Source organism: Pteropus medius, unplaced genomic scaffold (genome assembly GCF_902729225.1).
Source record: "Pteropus medius unplaced genomic scaffold, Ma_sr-lr_union100, whole genome shotgun sequence".
Classification (NCBI taxonomy): Eukaryota; Metazoa; Chordata; class Mammalia; order Chiroptera; family Pteropodidae; genus Pteropus; species Pteropus medius.
Genome location: NW_024355990.1, coordinates 1,352,827 through 1,372,720, shown reverse-complemented (window position 1 = coordinate 1,372,720; position 19,894 = coordinate 1,352,827). Strand labels below are relative to the sequence as shown.

At 63.5% G+C, this 19,894-nt stretch overlaps 1 protein-coding gene and 1 long non-coding RNA gene across 3 annotated transcripts in view; one reads left to right on the top strand and one right to left on the bottom strand.

The window, feature by feature from the left end:
* The first annotated feature begins 2,119 nt into the window (after positions 1 to 2,119).
* Positions 2,120 to 10,952, top strand: CHMP6 (charged multivesicular body protein 6). 2 transcript variants are annotated; one of them, XM_039859515.1, is made up of 8 exons: positions 2,120 to 2,281; positions 5,052 to 5,161; positions 5,287 to 5,374; positions 5,908 to 5,994; positions 6,743 to 6,808; positions 7,004 to 7,084; positions 8,044 to 8,098; positions 8,739 to 10,952. In XM_039859515.1, the coding sequence occupies exons 1-8, from the start codon at positions 2,219 to 2,221 to the stop codon at positions 8,792 to 8,794; spliced, it is 606 nt and encodes a 201-aa protein (XP_039715449.1). In that variant the 5' UTR covers positions 2,120 to 2,218; the 3' UTR covers positions 8,795 to 10,952. The 2 variants fall into 2 exon arrangements, with proteins under 2 accessions (XP_039715449.1, XP_039715448.1); XM_039859514.1 differs by having other exon boundaries at positions 8,044 to 8,128.
* Positions 10,953 to 13,238: 2,286 nt separating this feature from the next.
* The window catches only part of LOC120600166 (uncharacterized), a 10,488-nt gene continuing 3,832 nt past the window's right edge, over positions 13,239 to 19,894 (bottom strand). Inside the window, exon 2 of the long non-coding RNA XR_005652127.1 lies at positions 13,239 to 15,017. This is a non-coding gene — a long non-coding RNA (uncharacterized LOC120600166). The remainder of the gene's footprint in view (positions 15,018 to 19,894) is intronic.

Below are 19,894 nucleotides of genomic sequence, written 5' to 3'. Positions count from 1 at the left end.
CAGGAATGACGGCAGAGGTGCTGCCATCGAAACGGCCCCGACTCCAGGGAGCCGGGAGGGACGGGGCCAGGATTAAGGGGGCAGGCAGCACATGGAGCAGCGGTCACGCGGACGGGCCAGGGTCTTGGGCAGTGGCCAGCTGGTCAAGTGCCACCGGAACTTAAAAAGTTGGAAGTGTACATCGACCCTTGACAGAAAAATCCAGATCTGCCGAATAGAGACCCGACGTGAGTGCTTTAATGGAGTCACCTGCCGCCCAGGTCCCAGCCTGAGCAGAGGGGGGAGGGGCCCCAGGAGAGGATTCTAACAAGTGTCCCACCCTCGGCCTTCCCCAGGTGCCTAGAGCATTGCTCTGGTCACCCCTGCGGCTGGATAAAGCACCACGAGAGACAGAATGGCTCGAAACCACCACCATTCATCATGATCACAGACCTGCAATTTAATTGGAGTCAGCAAGGAAGGCTCCTCCCCGCTCCCTGTGACGAGAGCTGGTGGCACAGCCGACAGGGGTCCAAGATGGCACACTCACGCGGCAGGCAGGTGGTGCTGGGTGGCAGCTCCTCCCAAGACACTAGCCGTGCGCCTTCGCCGGCCTGGTCTCGAAGCCACCAAGCACCATATGGTAAGTGGAGGCTCCCACTTACCTGCTGCAGCAGCTGTGATGACCCTACACACGCCTGCCTCTGCCACTGGCTCCCAGGTGGCCCCGTCGGTAGTGTGCGACACCCCTGGAAAGCTCTATGCTGCTCTCCCCATCATCAACCAAGTGTCACCGTGGGGAAGGGGCACCAGAACAGCAGGGCCGAGAGGCAAGGGCGCCTGCCCCAGCACGCGTGGGCCCGCACGCTGGGGTGGCTGGTGCGCTGGTGCTGAGTGCCTTTGCCGCAGGGACCTCTGTCCAGCAGCGCTGCACGGAGCCACCTAGAGGGGTGCTGCCCCATCCCAGAGCTCGAGGTCTGGTGGCCAGTGCTGACGGCTCACGACAGAGCGGCACAGCCATTCCCAGGCCCCAGCGCTCGCTCATGGGCCCTGCACACCGTGGCCGCGGTGACAGTGGGTGGAGGCTGTGCACGGGCTCCCTCGCCACGGCTCGCCTGGCCCCCAGCACAGAAACCCCCGAAAGGCTGCCTTCCCAGGGGACAGCCAGGCACCGGCAGCAGCTTGGTGCATGGGGCCCCTCGCATCGGGGGCAGTGATGTGCCCTCACTTGGGCAGACACTCACTCTGGGCCCTCCTGCCACCTGCGGTGCTGCCGCCAGCATCCCCTGTGCCCCCGGGCCTGGGCGACACCGCTCCCCAGGGAGGAAATCACTCCACGGGAGGGGCAAGGAGGTGGGTGCAGGCCGTGGGCTTGCCGTCTCACGCGCCCATGGCCAGGAGCCGCTGGGCACGGGGCAAGCTGGCGATGACCCACTGGAGACTTAGTGACGGGACCGCTGGGGTGACCGACCAGGGCTGGGTGCTGAGCTGAGATGCAGTGTGTGTTCTGAAGCGGGGTGCAGGCGGGAACCAGGGCTGCGGGGCGCGTGGCTCCGGGTGCTTGTGAATGGCTCTCGCCCCCGTGAAAGCTTCTGCCGGGAACACGGAGCCCGAAGTCGAGACAGGCCACGCCGGGCTCTCCCGGCACTGACCCACAGGCCGGAAGACACACAGTGGCGGTGACCATGCTGCATGGCCAGGTGGAGGTGTGCTGCTCAGGTAGCGTGTCAGCGGACACTTTCAAGCCCAGGAGGTTGTCCACAGCGCCAGGAACGCAGCATTTGCGGGGCAGCGCCTCGGGCACAAAACGTCTGAGCGCCTGGGGAGACTGGCCTCCCCGGAACGCAAGGTTCCCACCTAAAGACTGATGCGGGCATTCTGGAAACGCACATAAAGCACACTATCTAGAACATTCCAGGCCCTACCGTCCACACTGTGCCGTTTCGCGCTGCCCCACGGGGCCGCTGTGAGCGCAGCCAGCTCCGAGGTCGTGGGGCGGCGGACTCGAACTCCGGCCCCTGGCGCTGCCGCGCTCCGCGGCTCCGCCCCCCGCGCCCCTCGCGCTCCGCGGCTCCGCCCCCCGTGCGCTCCGCGGCTCCGCCCCCCGCGCCGCTCGCGCTCTACGGCGCCTGGCCCCGTGCGGCCACCGTCGGGGACGGGCCGGGACTACGGCGGCCGTGGGGGCGGTGGCGAGCGGGCGGCCCGGCCGGCGGTGGGCGGGGGGCGCGGGCCGGGCGCCATGGGCAACCTGTTCGGCCGCAAGAAGCAGAGCCGCGTCACGGAGCAGGACAAGGCCATCCTGGTGAGGGGCCGGCCGCGGGCGCGGGGGGCGCGGCCGGGAAACGTCGGGGGCGGCAGGGTGCTCTTCCGCCCGGCCGCCGCCCGGCCCCGAGGGCCTGCCGCTGCCGCGGGGCCCCGCACGCGGGGGTCGCAGCCTTGCCCGCCTGGGCCGGGCCGGGCCGGGGCGGCTCCGCGGGCTCGGTCCGGACGTCCGTCTGAGGCCCGCCCGCGGGTCCGGTGGATTCGATCTCAGAGACCGCGCACAATCCGGTGCGAGGAGACTGTGCCTCCGGCTTCTGGGGCGGGTGGCAAGTGGCCCATTGTGTGTGGTCACGCTGTGTCCGTCCACGAGCCCACGTTTGCGGGGGGTGGTTCTTAAATTCTGGCCCCAAGGGAGCGAGTCCTGGGCCGGGCTGCCTAGCGCGCCCGCGCCTCCTGCTCTGCAGTTGCGGGGCGAAGCCCGAGTCCGCACCCACGCGTGTCGCGGGCTTGGGTGGCAGGCCGCGGGCCAGGGGCGGCGGCCGAGCAGTGAGGCCTTCTCTCTGCGCCCAGAAGTTGGGATTTAAAGAAAACGAGACTAATCTGTGAAGTCGAGGGTGGGGCGGGGGGGCGGGGTTAGAGTTCAAGCCGGGCTTGACATCCGCCTGCTTGACATCCGCCTGGGCCCGCGCTCTCATCTGCGGAGGCAGGTTCCCTGTCAAGGCGCTGATACCCAGCAGGGGTTTGGGGGGGGCCGTCTGCCACCCCCAGGCTGCTATTTCTCATGATGACGATGCTCCTACTTGCAGATTCAAGTGCCTCTTCCAGGGGCGTCTGATATACAAGTTAGTTTCTGTGTGAGGAAGTGTATGATGTATCAAGTCAAATGGTGGGTCAAAAATCATCCATTTTTGTGAGGAGAAACTTGTATCAGGAAGGACATAGCCCAAAATGTTGAGCAGAGTTTTCCTTTTCTAAATTTTCCACAACAAAAATGTTGCTTTTGTATTAAGAAATGAGTTCAAATGACAGATGCTTTTTTACCTTGGCTTTTGAAACCAGAAATTATAAAAAGGGTCTTAAAGGAAGTTCTCCAGATGAAGCAGCAGCCATGGGCAAACTTGTCCCTGGTGGAAATTGGCCCAGCATTGGGTGCTTAATAGTAGGAAGAGGGGTGCTCGGCACCACGGGAAGTAGTGGCCAGGGCCCCCGCAGGACAGCAAGACCCCACCCAGCCCTGCCCACAGGTGTGCCTGGCCTGGGGCCTTGCTTCCAGGTGACCCACATCTCCGGCAGAGCAGGAAGCCCCAGAGGGTGTCCTTTTATCTCTCTAAGGACCCGCCTCTATATTTCTTCAAGGAGACCTTTCTACCTGCCAAGGATTCACCTTGTTGGGGCCTGAACAGGAATGGCACGGTTTGCATACAGTAGAACAGGGCATTGCCTGATGGTCCCTAGGATGAAAAGCTTGGCTGAGAAAACTCAAGGGCCAGCACACCATCCTGTGACACTCTGCTCAGGCCCTTTGCTTTACAAAGGGTACAGCCTGGCCACACAGCCAGCACGGATAATGGGCTAGGGGCGCGGGTGTGTGCCCAGCGTCCTGGGGAGGAAAGGCAGCCAGAACGGGACACATAGGCTGGCCGGGGGTCTCTGGGCTGTGGAGCTGCGGTGGTGGGTGCCTTGTATTGTAGCAAGGAGAGGACATGCCGCCGTCACTGAGCCTGACCACAGGCCATGTGGGCAGAGACGCTAAAGAGACCCTGTAGAGGAAGCTGTGAGACGGACCCTTCAGACAGCTCAGGGCGTCTACACTGGTGGATGGTTTTTCACCATGTTGAGTCTTAAAGACGTGCACCCCCTGCCTGCCTCACTCAGTGTGGGAGACCTCAGGGTCTCCCACCCTAAAGGCCCCATCCTGCAGGGAGAACTGCCGGCCACCCGCAGGTGCTCTTCTCCAACGGTCCCCATCCTTTCTGGCACCAGGGACGGGTGCTCCTATGAGAACCTGAGGCCTGATGGTCTGAGGCGGAGCTGAGGCGGTGATGCCGGCGCTGGGGGGCGGCTGCAGACACAGAGGAAGCTTCGCTGCTCGCCCGCCGCTCACCTCCTGCTGGGCGGCCCGGTTCCTGACAGGCCGCAGCCCGGGGATTGGGGACCCCAGGTCTTTGCAGCATCACCTGAAGTGCAGCCGTTGGGAAAAAAACATAAATGGCCTAAAAAAGGGAAAGGTTGATTCAAGCGTGTGGAAGACTGGGCGCTCCTCCTGGGGTAGTACGCAGGGTTCCCAGGCGCTCGGTGCGGCCACGCCAACACGTCACCTGAGTGCTGTCCTCTCAGGCGCAGTGATGAGTGACAAGAGCAGGGAAGCTGGACACAGTAAGAAAATGGCTGGAGCCCGCAGAGGAGCGAAGCCGGAGGGCAGGCCCACAGCCCTGCGGCTGCGGTGGGAGCGCCCTGACCTGACCCCAGAACACCCCCTTCCTCAGCGACAGCGTTCAGTGCCACGTGTGCTGGCTTGGAGAGCGGGCACTGTGGACACGGGCTGGCTGGCTGGGGCTGCCCTGTGCACTGCAGGGTGCTGAACAGCGTCCCTGGCCTCCACCCACTAGGTGCCAGTGGTGACAAGCCAGGAATGTCTGGACACATCCCTTAGGAGGCAGACCTGACCCTGCCAGCTCTATTAGAGGGTACGCTTCCGGCAGCAGCGGTTAGGGCCACCCGGGCTGTGAGGTCCCTTCAGGGACCCGTGCAGCCTGCGAGGGTCACGTGCAGCGTCGGCTGGGTAGTAACGTGAGACCTGCCCTTGGCAGCAACTGAAGCAGCAGCGTGACAAGCTGAAGCAGTACCAGAAGAGGGTCACGCAGCAGCTGGAGCGGGAGCGCGAGATCGCCCGGCAGCTCCTGCGGGACGGCAGGAAGGAGTGAGTGCAGGGCCAGCGGGGCGCGAGGGCGGCTTCGGGCCGGGGGCGCCCAGCGCATTGGTGCGGGCCCAGGAGCGGGGGCGCAGGGTCACCGGTCACTGCTCACCGTCCGGTTCCCTCTGCAGACGGGCCAAGCTGCTGCTCAAGAAGAAGCGGTACCGGGAGCAGCTCCTGGACAGGACGGAGAGCCAGATCAGCAGCCTGGAGGCGATGGTGGGCTGGGCGGGCCGCCGCTGCCAGGGGACCCCTTGGGGACCGGCCCGTCCCTTCCCTTTTTGGAGCTCAGCCAGGGGCTGGGGAGGGAGTCAGGCCTGCAGGTGGAGACTCTGATAGGCACCTGGCAGCCTTAAGGGGCTGGGGGCAGGTCGGCTCTAACAGGACCGTGGTTGGGGGGCTGGGGCGTTTCTAGATGGCACAGGGAGGTCGGGATCTGCCCCAGTGACCGAGGGTGTCGGCAGGACACCCTCCTGGGGCGTCCCTGGCGTTAGGCCCCGAGCAGCGTGTCCCACCCCTGGCTAACCACAGCCGCCAATGAGCGATCGGCCGTCCTTCGGTTCCCTCCCGGCCCCGTCAGTCCTGCCGTGGCCCCAGTGGCGATGGCAACAGGAAAGGACAAGATGGGGGAGGAGGGCACAGGACTGTCTGCCCCGAGGGGAGCACGTCCTCAGTGGGGTTGTCATCCTAGCCCCGCCGGGTCTGGGGATGCGGCGGCAGCGGCCTGAGCACACGCGTCTGCTCGTCCTCAGGTCCAGAGCATCGAGTTCACCCAGATTGAAATGAAGGTGATCGAAGGGCTGCGGTTCGGAAACGAGTGTTTGAACAAGATGCACCAGGTGGGTCCTCCGGGGCCGGGCCCAGGGGAGGGGCCAGTGGCGCATGGAGGCCTTGCCCCGCACAGTGCCCCCAAGGTCGCGCCTGCACCCCTGCCCTTGGCCAAGAGGTGTTTGTGTCAGATGGGAGGTGGGGAAGCAGCCACTGCTAGGGGAGGGCAGCAGGGGAGCGGGACAGGCTTGGATGTGACCCGAGAACGGGGTGACAGGCACATGCCTGGGTGGACTCCAGCCAGGGCGGGGGAGGGGTGGGGCTCCGTCGGAGGGCTTCCCGGAGGAGGTGGCTGGTGAAAGGAGACAGGCCCAGAGAGGCCGTGCCGCAGCCCCGCCCCTCGCCCGGCTTCTGCTTTTCTGGGTGGCGAGTGTGGCAGTGTGCCTGCCAGTCAGGCGAAGGTGCAGCTTTGGACTTGCCACTGAGAAGAAATCAACTCACCCGCCCAGCGAAAACTTTTTATGCTTTTTACTTATTTTTACCTGGAACTACTGGGGTTGGTGTGGGTGCCAGGGGGTCAGGTGAGAAGGGCCAGCGGGGGGCCGAGTGTAGCTGAGGCTTCCGGAAAGACTAGTGTGCCATGGGCCCCCCCCACCCAGAACGGAAGTGACCAGAGACGGCGCATGTCCTGCCTGGCCTGGCTTTGTTTAAACAGGAACGGGGCGAGGCCTCGTGCCCTGACAACCCAGGTGGCCTTAATGCTAGGGGTTCTGGTGCTCGCTCCACCGACAAGACTCAGACGCTTCCCGGTCTTCTTAGGTGATGTCCATAGAAGAGGTGGAGCGGGTGCTGGACGAGACCCAGGAGGCTGTGGAGTACCAGCGGGTAGGTGTCGCCGTGTCTTTGGGGCCTGCATGTGCCACGCTAGCGAATGATGACAGCTGCCCTGGGGGTCATGCCTGCCATGCCAGGCGCTGGCCACCTCGAGCCAGGGCTGTCTCTGTCCTCCACAAGGGGCTGCCTCCCCTCCCCACCGCCCCCACCCAGCCACGCACTTCAGCTCAGCTCGTCCTTTTGCAGCAAATAGATGAGCTGTTGGCAGGAAGCTTCACTCAGGAGGACGAAGATGCCATCCTAAAGGAGCTGAATGAGATCACTCAGGTATCAGGACCTGCGGGGCCGGGCCGGGCGGGGCACGGAGGTGACGGGGCTGTCCGAGTGTCCTGCCCTCCATGGTCTTGGCCTCGGGTGAGCACCTGCGTCGGGCCTCACCTGAGCGCTCAGGCTGGTTTTGCCCAGTTATTCCCGGCGCAAACCGAGGCACGTTCTTTCCGTCCCCTGGCTGGCCGCAGGGGACACGGAAAGAATGGCCGAGGATCGTCCCCCAAGACTGTCACAGGTTGTTGGAGGGACCGGTAGCCAGGTGTGCCTGGACAGACTGGCCCCTTCCTCTCTCGCAGGCAGGAATGTGGATTTTTGGTTTGGCGGGTTTTGTTTTCCGTGTTTTGGCCGGTCATTCTCTGAAATTCATTGGGCCTACGCACTAGAGTCCTATGTCGTAGGACCGTCCCTAGAATCCTCTAACAGGCTGGGCTGTCACGTCCAGGCCCTAAGGTCGGTGCTTGTCCCCTGACGAGGGAGCCTTCACCTCTGGGCCACTGCCCCAGCATGCCATCCCGTCCCCTCCACCCCCACAGGCTGGCCGGGAGGGCAGGATCTTAGCACCGCTGCCCACGACCCGGGGGCCCATGCGCGCCTGTCTGCTGATTTACCTCCTCGCCCAGGCCCAAGAGGCAGCGCCGCGTTCCCGGGGACGGCCAGCCCCACCCCAGGCTGACCCATGTGCCACTGCCTTGGGACATTACAGCAGGGTCAGCGCTGCGGCCCCCGGCCTGTGTAGACGCCAGACCTGGGCACCCATGGCCCTGCCCCGCCCAGGCTCTGACCCGGGTCTCAGTGATGCCAGGGGCTAAGCAGGATTCACTGTGGGGCTTTGGAGCGGGAGGATCCTGTGTGTCCTAAGTCAGCCGAGGGCAGCTAGGTAAACAGCCCCTCCCCTGTCCGAGGGGACAGGTGGACCTAGCGGCTTGTGTCTCACGGCCTTTTCCCTGTTCTCGTAGGAACAAATCGAGCTCCCAGAGGTTCCTTCAGAGCCCCTTCTCGACGGGAAACCAGGTACACCCTTGCTCCGTACTTCGGTGAACGGTGACTTCCCGCACAACTCAAAGCGCCCACTCCCCAGCCCGCTGGGCGAGGTGCTAGGCTCTGGCTCGGGCAGAGCACAGGGTGTCACCCCGGGCTTGGGCCGGATGTCTGAGGGTTTGGGTCACCTTGGAGGAGCTGGACCCCATTGGGAGAGGCATGTCCTGAATTCAGGAGTTGGGCAAAGGCCAGGTTGGGTGGACGGCCTCTGTGGTCCAGCCCAGAACCAGCGTCTTCCTACGCATCCTGGCCCTGGGGTGACCGTCCCGTAGCATCACCTAACGTGCCTTTGGAGATTCTCCACCGGGCCCAGACACGTCTGTTACAGTTCCTCGTGGCTTCCTGCTCCCGCACTGCTCCCTGGAGCCCCCGTCCCACTGTCCGAGCCATGGGGAGAGCTGGCCCTGCCCGCGGGCCCCGCCCGCTCCTAACACCTGCGCTTTGTGCCTGCTATGCTGGTGGCTTCTGTTTTAACTTACCATCCCCAGGAGCTGTGCAAGCCCTTCCCAGAGTGCAAAGTCCTGGGACCTGGTCTCTTGCCATCTCTTGTTCTCTGGAAGTTTTTGCCTGTGGCATCTTCTCTACACAGCAAACGTTTCTGTTTCCTCCACAGGGAAAGATCTTGTCCAGACCAGGCCCAAGCAGGCGGAACTGGTGGCAGCCTCCTAACTCGGCCTCGTCCCGGGGGACTGGCGGGACTCCCCGCGGCCTGGGGCCCACAGAGCCGGTGAGGCCGCCCTGACCCGGCTCCCGAAGGCAGGGCCGGTGCTGGCCGGGCAGCGGGGAGCAAGGCCCGCCATCGGTACGTCTCCGAGGAGCCTTCGTAGCTCTGCCTCTTGCTCTCGTTTCTGGATTAAATGGCGGCATTCTGATCCTCCGGCCAAACGCAGCTTCTGAGGCTGTGGCTCCCACGGGCCACGGCTGGGCCGATGCGCCTGGTGCTGGTCTCACTCCCTGGCCCTGGCCCCGCAGGCCACTCCTCTGAGAAGGCGCGTAGACCCAGCGCCCACCCTTCCCTCGCTCCCGCTGCTCCGGTAGTTGGCGGGGCTTCTGCTGAGAGCTCCTCTCCGCCCGGCCTCGCAGCACAGCCAGTCAGCCGTGGACTCGGGGCCGACCCCTCCCTGTGCTGCTGTCGGCTCGGGGCAGCGGGCCGGAGGGACACTGACGACGCCGGGCGCTCTGGCCGCCCTGTGGCCGTGGCCCTGCTAAGGAGGATGCGAGTGACAGCGCGTCCTGCCGGGCTCCCAGAGGTGCTGCCGGGACCTGCTTGTCCTCGGGGCTGCCTGCGGCTGGGGCGCGGGGGCCTGCGGCAAGCCGGGACTGCCCACCCGCCCGCTCCCGGCTGTCAGCAGCCGAGCGGAGGCTGCGGGACAAGTGGCTTCCCTTGCTCATGGTTCGCTTTGGAATCAGTCTCGTGGGATTTCACTCCGCACAGGTCGGCCCTCATTAAAGTCGATCCCGCACGCTGCTGCCTCGTGGGCTGGGGTCCGTGGGGGGCACCAGGGCAGGTTAGATGTGGCTGTCCCCAGCGTCCCTTTACCCTCATAGGGCACTTGAGGCCACCTGTCTGGGCAGCGCCATGGGGCGGCTGGGGACTCGGGTACAGGTGGGGGTTCTCGATCTGCCCAGCCATGGGCAGAAGGCAGGCCATGGCTCCAGTGGGCTCTGGTGGTCACCTCTAGGTGGCTGTCTGCAGCAAGGTACAGCACGGTGCTCTGGCCCCACCTCCCTCAGAAGTGACATCGATAGCCTCTCCTTATTCTCGAGGTTCTGTGTGACTCCCGTGGCTGGTGGTCAGGCCTCAGACCCCTCTGGTGGGGGGCACTTCGGTTCCTTGGGGGCTGGTGTGGACTCCTGATGTCAAGGTGGGAAGCCAGGTGCCCCAGGGAGTGAGCAGACAGCAGAGAGAAAGGGGGCATCGCCTGGGGGGCCTCCGTGTACGTGCGCCGTTTCTGGGCTCTTGGAAGGGAGCTGGAAGCCTGGGTTTCAGGGTGGCCTTGCTGTGCGTGGAGGGGCCTGTGGCAAGTGCAATGCACGCCTCTGCCAGGAGGGGTCCCTGCCGCTGGCCTCGGGTTTTGGGGGAACCAGCGTCCGGCGTCACCAGTGCCCGGCTGGCTGCTGGGCCTCTCCTGCTTGTTTCTGGTAGCTGCTGCCATCCGCGCCCAGGACACAGGGTGGCCCAGGAGCAGTTCTCACCTAGGAGGAGCCTGCCTCTCCCACCCTGCGACCCTGACTTTCTACAGCCTGGGTTCCAGACCAGGGAAGGGTACGGAGGGGACAGAGGGCCTGCTTCAGGGGAGGCGCAGGGTACGGCCACAGCTGCTCCAGACTCTCCTTCCCCGTCCCTGGATCTCGGACCCTCGGGCTGTCCTCACACGCCTGTGCTCCCAGGCTCTGACCCCAAGGCTGGGCGCTGGGAGCACAGACCAACCTGCTCTGGGAGCCACCTGCAGCCTGCACAGCGCCAGCTCCCTCCTGACCGTGCTTGGGGCGCCCTCATCTCCCGGACCGACCCCGGAGGTGAGGGTCAGCTCGCCCTCACTGTCCAAGTCAGACCTCGGAAACCTGTCAACTTTTTTCTAAGATCATTCTGAACGTCTTTTCACGTCCTTATCGGCCATTTTTCTGTCTTTGGAGAAATGTCTCTAAATCTTTTGCCTGTTTTTAAATTGGGTTAGCTGTCATTTTGCGACTGAGTTTTAAGAGCTCCTTATATGTTCTGGATAGTAGACTCTAATGAGATGTAAGATTTGCAAAACTGTGCTCCCATTCTGTGGGCGCCCTTCACTGTGGCCGTGCCCTTTGAAGAACCAGCGTGTTTGATTTTAATGAAGTCCAGTTTGTTTTTTCTTTCGTGGCCTGTGCTCTCGCTGTCCTATCTAAGGAACCATCACCTAATCCAGGGTCATGAAGATTTATTGCCAGGTTTTCTTTAAAAGTTTTATTCTTTTTGATGCTATTCTGAGTGGATTTTTTTTTCAGTTTCAACTTCTGGTTACTCATCGCACGTGTGTGGAAATACAGTTGATTTCTGCCCATTGAGCCCGTATCCTGCAGCCGCGACGAGCTTGCGTCAGTTCTGGTTTTTAGTGGAATCCTGAGGGTTCTCTGTTCGCAGCCCCGTGTGATGCACGAGTTCAGATAACGCTCCTTCCTGTCCAACCTGGATGACGCCTTCCCTGTTGTCCCGGCCAGAACCTCCAGTACCGTGTGAATAGCAGTGGACACCTTCGCTTTGGGTGCTCCTAGTCCACTCCCCTCCCCCCGAAACTACTACAAACGGGAAGAACGAAGTCCGTGCGGAGCGCGTCATGCAGAACCCCACCCTTTCCCTCCGTCCCCCCTTCCTCCCGACTCCTCGCCTGTCTTTTGGGCCGAGCAGGCCGGTTGATGGGCCGCCTGACGCCCGGCCTCCCGCCCTCGGGCTGCACTTGCGCGTCTGCGTGGCATTCTGGTGGGTTCGGTCGTGAAACGAGCTTGGCGATGGCACGCGTGCGGGTGGATTCGCTGCCAGGTGAGTAATCGTTCCCAAGTGGCTCGGCGGCGGGAGGCCGCTCTCGTGACCCGATGCAGAGGAGACAGCAGGCCACAGAGCGCGCACGCCACGGAGCCGCAGTGGGGATGACGGCCCAGCCTCAGGCAAAGCCGCCCCGGTGGCGTGCTGCGGCGTGCGTGAAGTCCCAGGACCGGAACGTGGGTTCAGAGAGAACCTTGTCTGGCGGCAACATATTTAAAAAGGTGTGGGGACTTTGCCCGCAGACTCTGCGGGCGAGCTGTGGGCAGCAGCTGCCCAACCCTCGGGCGACCGCAGACTCGCTAGAACGTCCTCCAAACTGGGTGTGGCGGGCCCCTCGTGAGCATTTTTGCAACGCAGTCCCTGAATCAGCCACTCAGGTTGGAATCATGTCCAGACTCTGCTGCTTAGGGAACCGGGGAGTACCAGGGAGGGGGTGGCGGGGTGGGCGAGACCCGCGCGTCGGCCGCGGTGTCCGGTCTGCCGGTGGAGGTGCCGTGGGTCTTGTATGTCGGTCCCCACGATGGGTTAAGAGCCACGTTTACAGACACCGTGCCCCCAAGTGCGGTGCTGTCGCCATACCGTCATACCCTGTGCTCTTGCTAACTCTACTGGTTTCCTAGGAAACGTTTTTTCATAAATAACATAAACACCCATCTCTGAGTCTGACCCGTTCCCAGTCAGCATCCAGCCTGAGTTTAGCTAGAGAGTGAAGGAAGCCGTGAGGACACGGCGTCTGCACAGGGGGAAGCGCCGCTTCCTTATTCCAAGGGCTGCGGCCGAGGAGGGCCCTGCCCACCCTCAGAAGGGCTGCCAGGGGCCCACGTGGCACGGTGGGCACCGCTTGTCTGTCGCAGCCCCGGGGCTGGCGGGAGGGAGGGGGCCACACGCTGAACTCGGGCGTGTGCAACATCCCCCATCCCAGCTCTGCGAAGCGGGCGGAGCGGGCGGCCGCGGGGCCATTCGGGGCCACTCACACCCTCTGAGGCCTACATGGGGCAGGAGTCGCCGTGCCGTTTGCCCTTCCCCTCACCGCCAGGCCTGGGGGCCCGGGTGACCGGCCAGGGCAGCAGAGAGCTCAGACTGCGGAACTGCAGGGGCACAGGGTCCCCACGAGGAGAAAATGGACGAAGGGACCTGTGCTCTGAATGAGCAGCTCAGGGCTGGACTCACCTCCGAGTGACACGTGCGCAGGATGGACCCGCAGCAGCACAAAAGGCTTGGGACCCCGAACATCAGGGACCCCGTGACAGGAGCCGTAGCCACCGCAGGCGAGCAGCCTGCGAGGTCTGAACTGACCGGGCGGTGGGCCGCCGAGGCAGAAAACAGCGCTCTCCAGCGGGTCATGCCGACCCAGAGTCTACACAGCTAACGGCCAAGATGTCGGATTTGCAACCCCAAATTCCTCGGCGTACGAAGAACTGTGAAATGTGACCACTTTATCCAGGGAAAAGCTAAGCACCAGACGCCAATTCCAGGGGGAGCCGGTGGTGGGATCATGAGACAAAAACGTGCAAGCGTTCGAAACTGCGTCGCACAGGTAAAAACACGCCCAAAACAAAGGAAGGACGGGCCTTCTCAGCTGCGGAGCAGAAACTATTAAGGAACAAAGTGGACATTTTATTACGCTGAAGAGTGTAACACTAGAAACTAAAAACGGACACGGCAGCCTCGACGAGAAACGACGGTAAGAGCCGGTGAGCTCGACGAGGCAGACGTCATCCAACCGCGGACAGAGTGATAGCGAGCTCTCAGGGAACAGAGCCTCAGGGACCTGTGGGACGATATCGGAAGGCCTGACACCGCGTTACCAGCATCCCGGAAGGAGAGGAGATTAGAGCAGCAAAGAACACTTGAAGAAATGATGGCTGGAATGTCCCAGAGTTGGTGAAAGACACCAATTTACGATTCAAGAAGCTCAAGCTCCCCAAACAGGATGAAGGCAGAGGAAATCGTGCCTAGACACATCATAATTAAGCTGCTAAGAATCAAAGGCAAAGCAAGAAGTCGTGAAAGCAGCCAGACGGAAATGAAACGCTCTGTACAGGGGAGCGATGTGAGTGACGGCAGATTTCTAATCGGAAGCCAGAGACTAGAAAACAGCTTTTCTTGAGAAATGAGTTCGCTCCTTAGGCCCTCCGCTATGAGCAGCCCTCGGGCCGCGGGTTCTTCACTGGGGTTGGGCCATAGGCAGAGGGGGCGGTGACAGCAGCAGCCCAGTTGGGGGGGCACAGCCTGCTGGCAGGTGCAGCTGTCTGGTCCCCCACTGTGGGGGAGAGGTCCGGACCCAGCAGGGCCCTGCCCCCCACCAAGCCTGGTGGCCTTGGGGAAGCTGTGCTGTGGGCTGGTGGTCAGACACCGCGGGCAGGGTGCCGTGCCCAGCTCCCTGGCTGCCGGCCACCACCTGGCTTACGGTCTTCCTGCCAGGGCTGCAGACAGTCTGGACTGCCACCCACAGCGTCTGCAGGCAGCAGGTCAGGGCCCTGCCCCTGCCGCATGTCCAGGAGCACCTGCCCTCTTCAGCGAGAGCGCCAGGCGAGGCGGGCCGCAGGGCCTTCCCCCAGACAGCTCACATGCGCCCCACCTCCGGGCCACAGAGCTCCGTGCTGGGGGCACACAGGGATGTAGCGTGGCCCTTGCTGCCACTTCTGGAACTGTCTGGGCTAGAGAAGCAGCCCCACTGGGTCCAGGGAACCCCGTCCAGCTGGGGGGCCGGGCTTTGGTCCAAAGCCTGCGCCACGAGGTGGCCAAGTGCATCTCCCAAGTTCACTTCCCTGACAGAGCCCTGAGGGGAAGGTGCTGGGTTCCAGAGCGATGCCATCGCGTGCGTGGAAAGATGCTCCGTCATGGGGGACCGGGGAAAGGCAAGCCGAAACCACGGTGATGACCCCACATGCAAGTGAGGCCACACGGCACTGGTCTTTCTCTGACTGACTCTACTCAGCACACACTCTCCAGGTCCGTCCGTGTCGTCAAGAAGGGCGAGATTTCATTCTTCATGGCCGAGTAACAGTCCGTCGTGTATACGTACTGTCTCTTCCTCATCCAGCCATCTACCGATGGGAACTTAGGTTGCGTTGTGAATAATGCTGCACTTAACTCGTAGGTACAGAGGACAAACTGATGGTCACCGGGTGGGAGCGGGGTCAGGAGCGGGGTGAAGAAGGGAAGGGGTGAAGACGTGCAAATCGCCAGTTACGAAAACCCGAAAACTGCCACGGGGATGTAAAGTGCCCCATGGGAAACGCAGTCGGCAACTGCAATTACCTAGGGCGCCAAGTGGGTGCCGGACTCACCGGGGGCCACCTCGTGAGGCATGCACGTGTCGGACCACTGCGTTGCACACCGGAAACGAATGCGATACTATGTCAACCGCAACTGAAAAATTGATGAAACCTCAATATGCCACTTCACACCACGAAGAAGCCTCCAGTTAAATACAGAAAATAACCGTGGGTGGGGTGTGCAGACATCCACGTGCGCTGCCGGGGGCGTAAACCGCTGTGGAGGGGCCTGGGAAAGCGAACCGCAAAACTGCCACGGGACCCGGCAGTTCACTCCCAGGCAGGGCCCACGGGAACAGAAAGTGGGTGCTGGGACAGAGCCAGGGCGCGAACATTCACGGCTGTATTCACAGCCACCGAAGGGTGGGAGCAACCCCGTGTCCATCGCCGAGTGGACAAACGGAGCAGCACCCGCCGCAAAGGGAGCGCGGACGAACCCCGGTGTGACGCCGAGTGAAGGCAGGCAGGCACGAGAGGCCACACGTCCGCCGCGTGACCGCGCTTCTGCGGAGGGCCAGGACGCGCACCCCCGAAGAGGCGGGAGGCAGACGGGGGGCTGGCGGTGGCGACGGGTTCCGGAAACGTGTGGGACTGGAAGGCGCGGTGCTCGCACAGCATTTGAACGCACTGAATGCCGCTAAAGTGGGCTGAGTTGTACACTTTAAAAAGGTTAATTTCATGTTATGTGAATTTTATCTCGATTTTTGAAAAGATGTCTTAGGGCCCTTTGAAAGCACACATCACAGCAACAGTAGAGCCTGGCAGAGCCCGAGTTGCCAGGGGAGATGGCATGTCCCTGCTCACGCTCCCTCTGCAGGCCCGGCGGCGTCTGCACAGTGCCGAGGGCAGGCCTCTGTCACAGGTGTCACCTTTTCCCCATCGTTGGGCCTGGTACGAGGGACAGGCGCACAGGGTCTGTGGCCTTCCCTGGGTCTCCTTGTCCCAGGAGAGTTCTGGCCCCACAGCCCCATCCCCCCTCGCACCCCTCAACTGCCCACTCGCGATGAAGCACCGGACCCCCAGCTCTGCCTGCGGCTGCCCCATCCCTGTCACCATCCGCCACTCCTGCAGTCCGTCCACGCTGGTGGAACTCCGTCCCGCACACAGCCCCTCTGTGCCTCCCACGCGTCCGCCTCGCCTCCCTGGGCTGTCCACCAGGTGGCAGTGATGGCTCCCGCTCGCAGCCCCAGCTCGCCCACCCAGCCAGCCCCACCCCGCTCTGCAGACCAGGGGCTGAGATGCCGACCCTTCCCCCACAGGATGAAGCCTGTCACAAACCCGATGCGTCTGCATCCACCGCCCTCTCTACCTCACTCCCGAGGTCGGCTCCAGCCCCCAAGGAAGACGATGGTGGGGCTCTGCCCCTGCGGTGTGCCCACTCCCTGCCCGGGCTCGCCCTGGCACCTGTCCAGCAGGGAGCCACCGGAGTTTTCCCAGGGGGGACTCTGTGAGCCAAAGAATGCAGGAGGATCAGAGCGGGCGCCAGCCCGGGGCTCTGCGGCCGGGCCTGCCGCTTCCCGGAGGGCCACGGAGAAAGTCTCCAGACCCGGGGAGGACTAGCCGCGGACGGCAGGGGCCGCGCTTCTGCCGCGGCAGGACACACTCTGCGAGGCCGCGTGGGACGTCGCCCGGATCTGCTCAGACGACGCGTCTGTCCCTGTGGATGGAATCTTCAATTGGATAGCCAGGGAGCAGCTAAAGTTTTCCATGACTCTCTACAAAGATGGCCGTTTCAAGTTTGGGAAGAAAAAGAGCCCGATGGGGCAAATGGTATTTTCAAGCTTGACACTGAAGTCATTTTTCGCGAATCACGCTGCTCTCTGACCAGGCCTGCCGGGGGACAGGCCGCGCATCGCCAGAGCCGGAGCCAGACGTTCGCGCAGTTGCGGGCTCTCACCGGAAACGGAGCCCCGCCCGCCGGGGCCCGCAGCTCCCCACCCGGCAGGCCCAGTCTCTCGCTGGGCCACTCACCGCCTCCTGGGGCCTTGCCCTGCCCCCACCTCACCGTCGGGCGGGTCCAGGGCCCATGGCTCTCCACAGCCCCTCTGCTTCCCTGGGTCCCAGCCATGTGCCCCAGGAGCTCACGGTCAGATGCCCTCCGTCCCACAGCTGCCCTCCCCGCCCGGCCCCTCGTCTGCTTTCCCCTTCCCCCTGCCCGGTTTCACCACAGTCCTCCCAGCACATTCTGGGGCGAGCTGCAGAGCGGAGGAGGGCAGCTCCGTGCTACTCAAAGGCGACAGGACCTTGCCTTCCTTGAGCGCCCACCACCTACTCGGTCCAGTGCCAGCACAGCAGGATGCGTCCTCGGTTCCCAAACGCACTGGGAGTGGGGACACCCGAGTCCCGGGCTGAGCAGAGATGGGGAGAAGCAGGCACACTGCGGGCCACCTGGTGCCGCCTCCCCGGGTGGGAACTGCGATCTGGGCCCTGTCCCGCCTCCAGGGGACACGCCCGGGCCAGGAGGGCACTCGCTGCTTTGGGACCCGCCCGAGACTGGCCCGCAACAGGGCGGGCGGCCCCAGACGCTGGGCACCGTGGGGTACCCGAGGCCCCCACACCATTTCTCCTCTTCCCACGGGCAAGGCGGGCCACAGACACAGCCCAGCTGCCCTCGCCGTCCCCGCTTTGGGGGTACGAGGTCCCAAGTCAGGGTTCAGGATCTGCAGCAAGAAAACGTCGGATTTCAGGGCTGAAGACAGTATTTTAAAATCTAGCTTTAAATAAACATGGAATTAAAAAAAGAGAAGGAGAGGAGAGAGAACAGAGCCTCCAGCAGCTGAAATTAGCCGCCGCCGCCCCGGGCCGGGGAGCCATCTGCGCGCGCGCGGGCAAGGCGCGCCAGCGGCCTCAGCTGCGGGCGGGGCGGGCGATGGCGCCCGGGCTGCGGGCTGGCTCGAGGGCCCGCGGCCGCACTCCAGGGCTGGCTCTCCAGAGTGTCCTCTGACTTCAGATTCCAGAGAACAGGTTTGCTGCTCTCCGTACCAAAATACCTTTCGGATCCCTTTCAAGGCAATTTAAGTCATTTAAGAGGCAGAGAGACAAGAAAACAAAGCGACGCTTCAGGGGTAAATGAAGAGTCACCCCATTTCGCGTGAAGCCGGTTCTTTCACCTTTCTGGGGAAACTGAGCGACCACCCAGCACCAGTGTGCTTGGGGGTGGCCAGGCTGAGCACCCAGGCCGGGCGCCCCGCCCGGCCCGTGGTGAGTCACTGACCTCTCGACCTCCTTGACCGCTGGAGCCTGCTGCTGGTCTGCATGTAGATGGCCAGCGTGCCCCAGGTGGGGGTCCCCTGCTCCTGGGTTCTCGGCCTGCCTTCAGCTCCTCCCTCCCCACCCGACCCACTCTTGGCCTTGGCCCCTGAGCTGGGCCAGCAGACTGAGTCTACCTCGCTCTACCCTCGGGCCCCAGCGGCCAGCTTTGCCAGCGCCTGGCCTCGCCCAGGCCCTCCCAGTCCCACCTGGGCGGGGGCAGGAGGCCCAAGGACAGAGGGCTCCCCGAGGCCTGATCACCTGCCCGAGTTATTGAAATCTGCGCTGTCAGTGCACGTATTCTAACGAGCAAGTGGGTGACTGAGCTGGCGACACAGGATGACGCTGTAACACGAGGGGGAGAAACACCCGCGCGAAGCTCCGAGGCGCGTTTGCGCCCCTGCGCCCGCCCCCACGCTGCCTCCCACAGGCACCTGGAGTCACGCGACGCAGGTTATGTAAGGGGCCGGTTGCCGGGGAACCTCTCCCTGCCAGCTGGGTGACAGGGCCAGCACCTCCCCTGTCCCCGTCCTCCTAGGAAGCCCCTCGGGCCCCTCCTGGCCTGGCCAGCAGCACAGCCCTGGGGAGGCCGATCAAGCTGGGAACTCCCCAGGCTGCTTCACTGAGGGGTGAAACTGGACCACAGCAACCAGGGGCCAGGAGGGGCCCATGAGGGGCCAAGGCCACGCCCCCTCGCCCGCACCCTCGCTCCCCCACCCTCCGGTGCGACATCCTGAGTCCCGCTCCCGCGGCATGCAGATGTGCGTCCCTTCTTCCCAGCAGAGCCCAGCGTGGACGCCTGCTCCGTCGCCCCAGGCGCCGGCACCGAGCCCAGCAGGCACGGGCTTGAAGCTCCCGCCTGTGGCCGACGTGGTTGCAGAGCAGGAAGCCCTTGAGCCACGTCCAGGTTGAGGGCGAGCGGGTTTTGGGGGGAAGAGCAAATCCAAGTAAAAGACTGGGGCGGCAGGAGGGTGGCTGGCGGCCGGCCCCTTGGGCCTCGCTCTGTCGAGGGCAGTGTGGCCACTGCACACACCGGGCACCGACACGCAGCCTCCTGCACAGCGGCCACGCTGCACCATTGGCAGGCAGGCCCTGGGTCCTCTGTGGGGACAGGACATTGCTCCACCCGCTGACCCCACCCGGACCAGACCTGGGGCAAAGATGAGCATTCTCCTCTGACCGGTGGGCTGAATGGGGGCTTGTGCCAAAGTCGCTAGCACCCTGCTCGTAATAAACTTTAATCCTAGGACAGTTTTAGACGCACACGACAACAGCGAAGATGCCCGCACCCGGTTCCCCGTGGGGACATCCTCGTCAGCGCGGCACACTTGTTACAATCCGTGACCCGAGACCGACACATCACCGCTAAGCCCTGGCCACACTTCACTCGGGTGTCCTGTTGTCCCTCTTCTGCTCCAGGATCCCGCACAGCATACAGTCGTCATGGCTCCGCAGGCTCCCTGAGGCTGTGACATCTCTCAGATGTCCCTTGTTGAGGTGACCCTGATGGTTCTGAGGAGTGCTGGGCGGGGATGTCGCAGACTTCCCCCGTTGGGGCTTGCCGACGTCCTTCTCACGGTCAGACTGGTGGCGGTGGCGGGTGGGAAGAAAGCCCACAGAGTTAAAGGGGCCTTGCCCCACTCCAAGGCTGCGCGTGGGGCCCGTGACTCTCACTGTGGATGTGGCCCGGCTCGGGGCACAGCTGTGCGCGTCAGCGTCCCC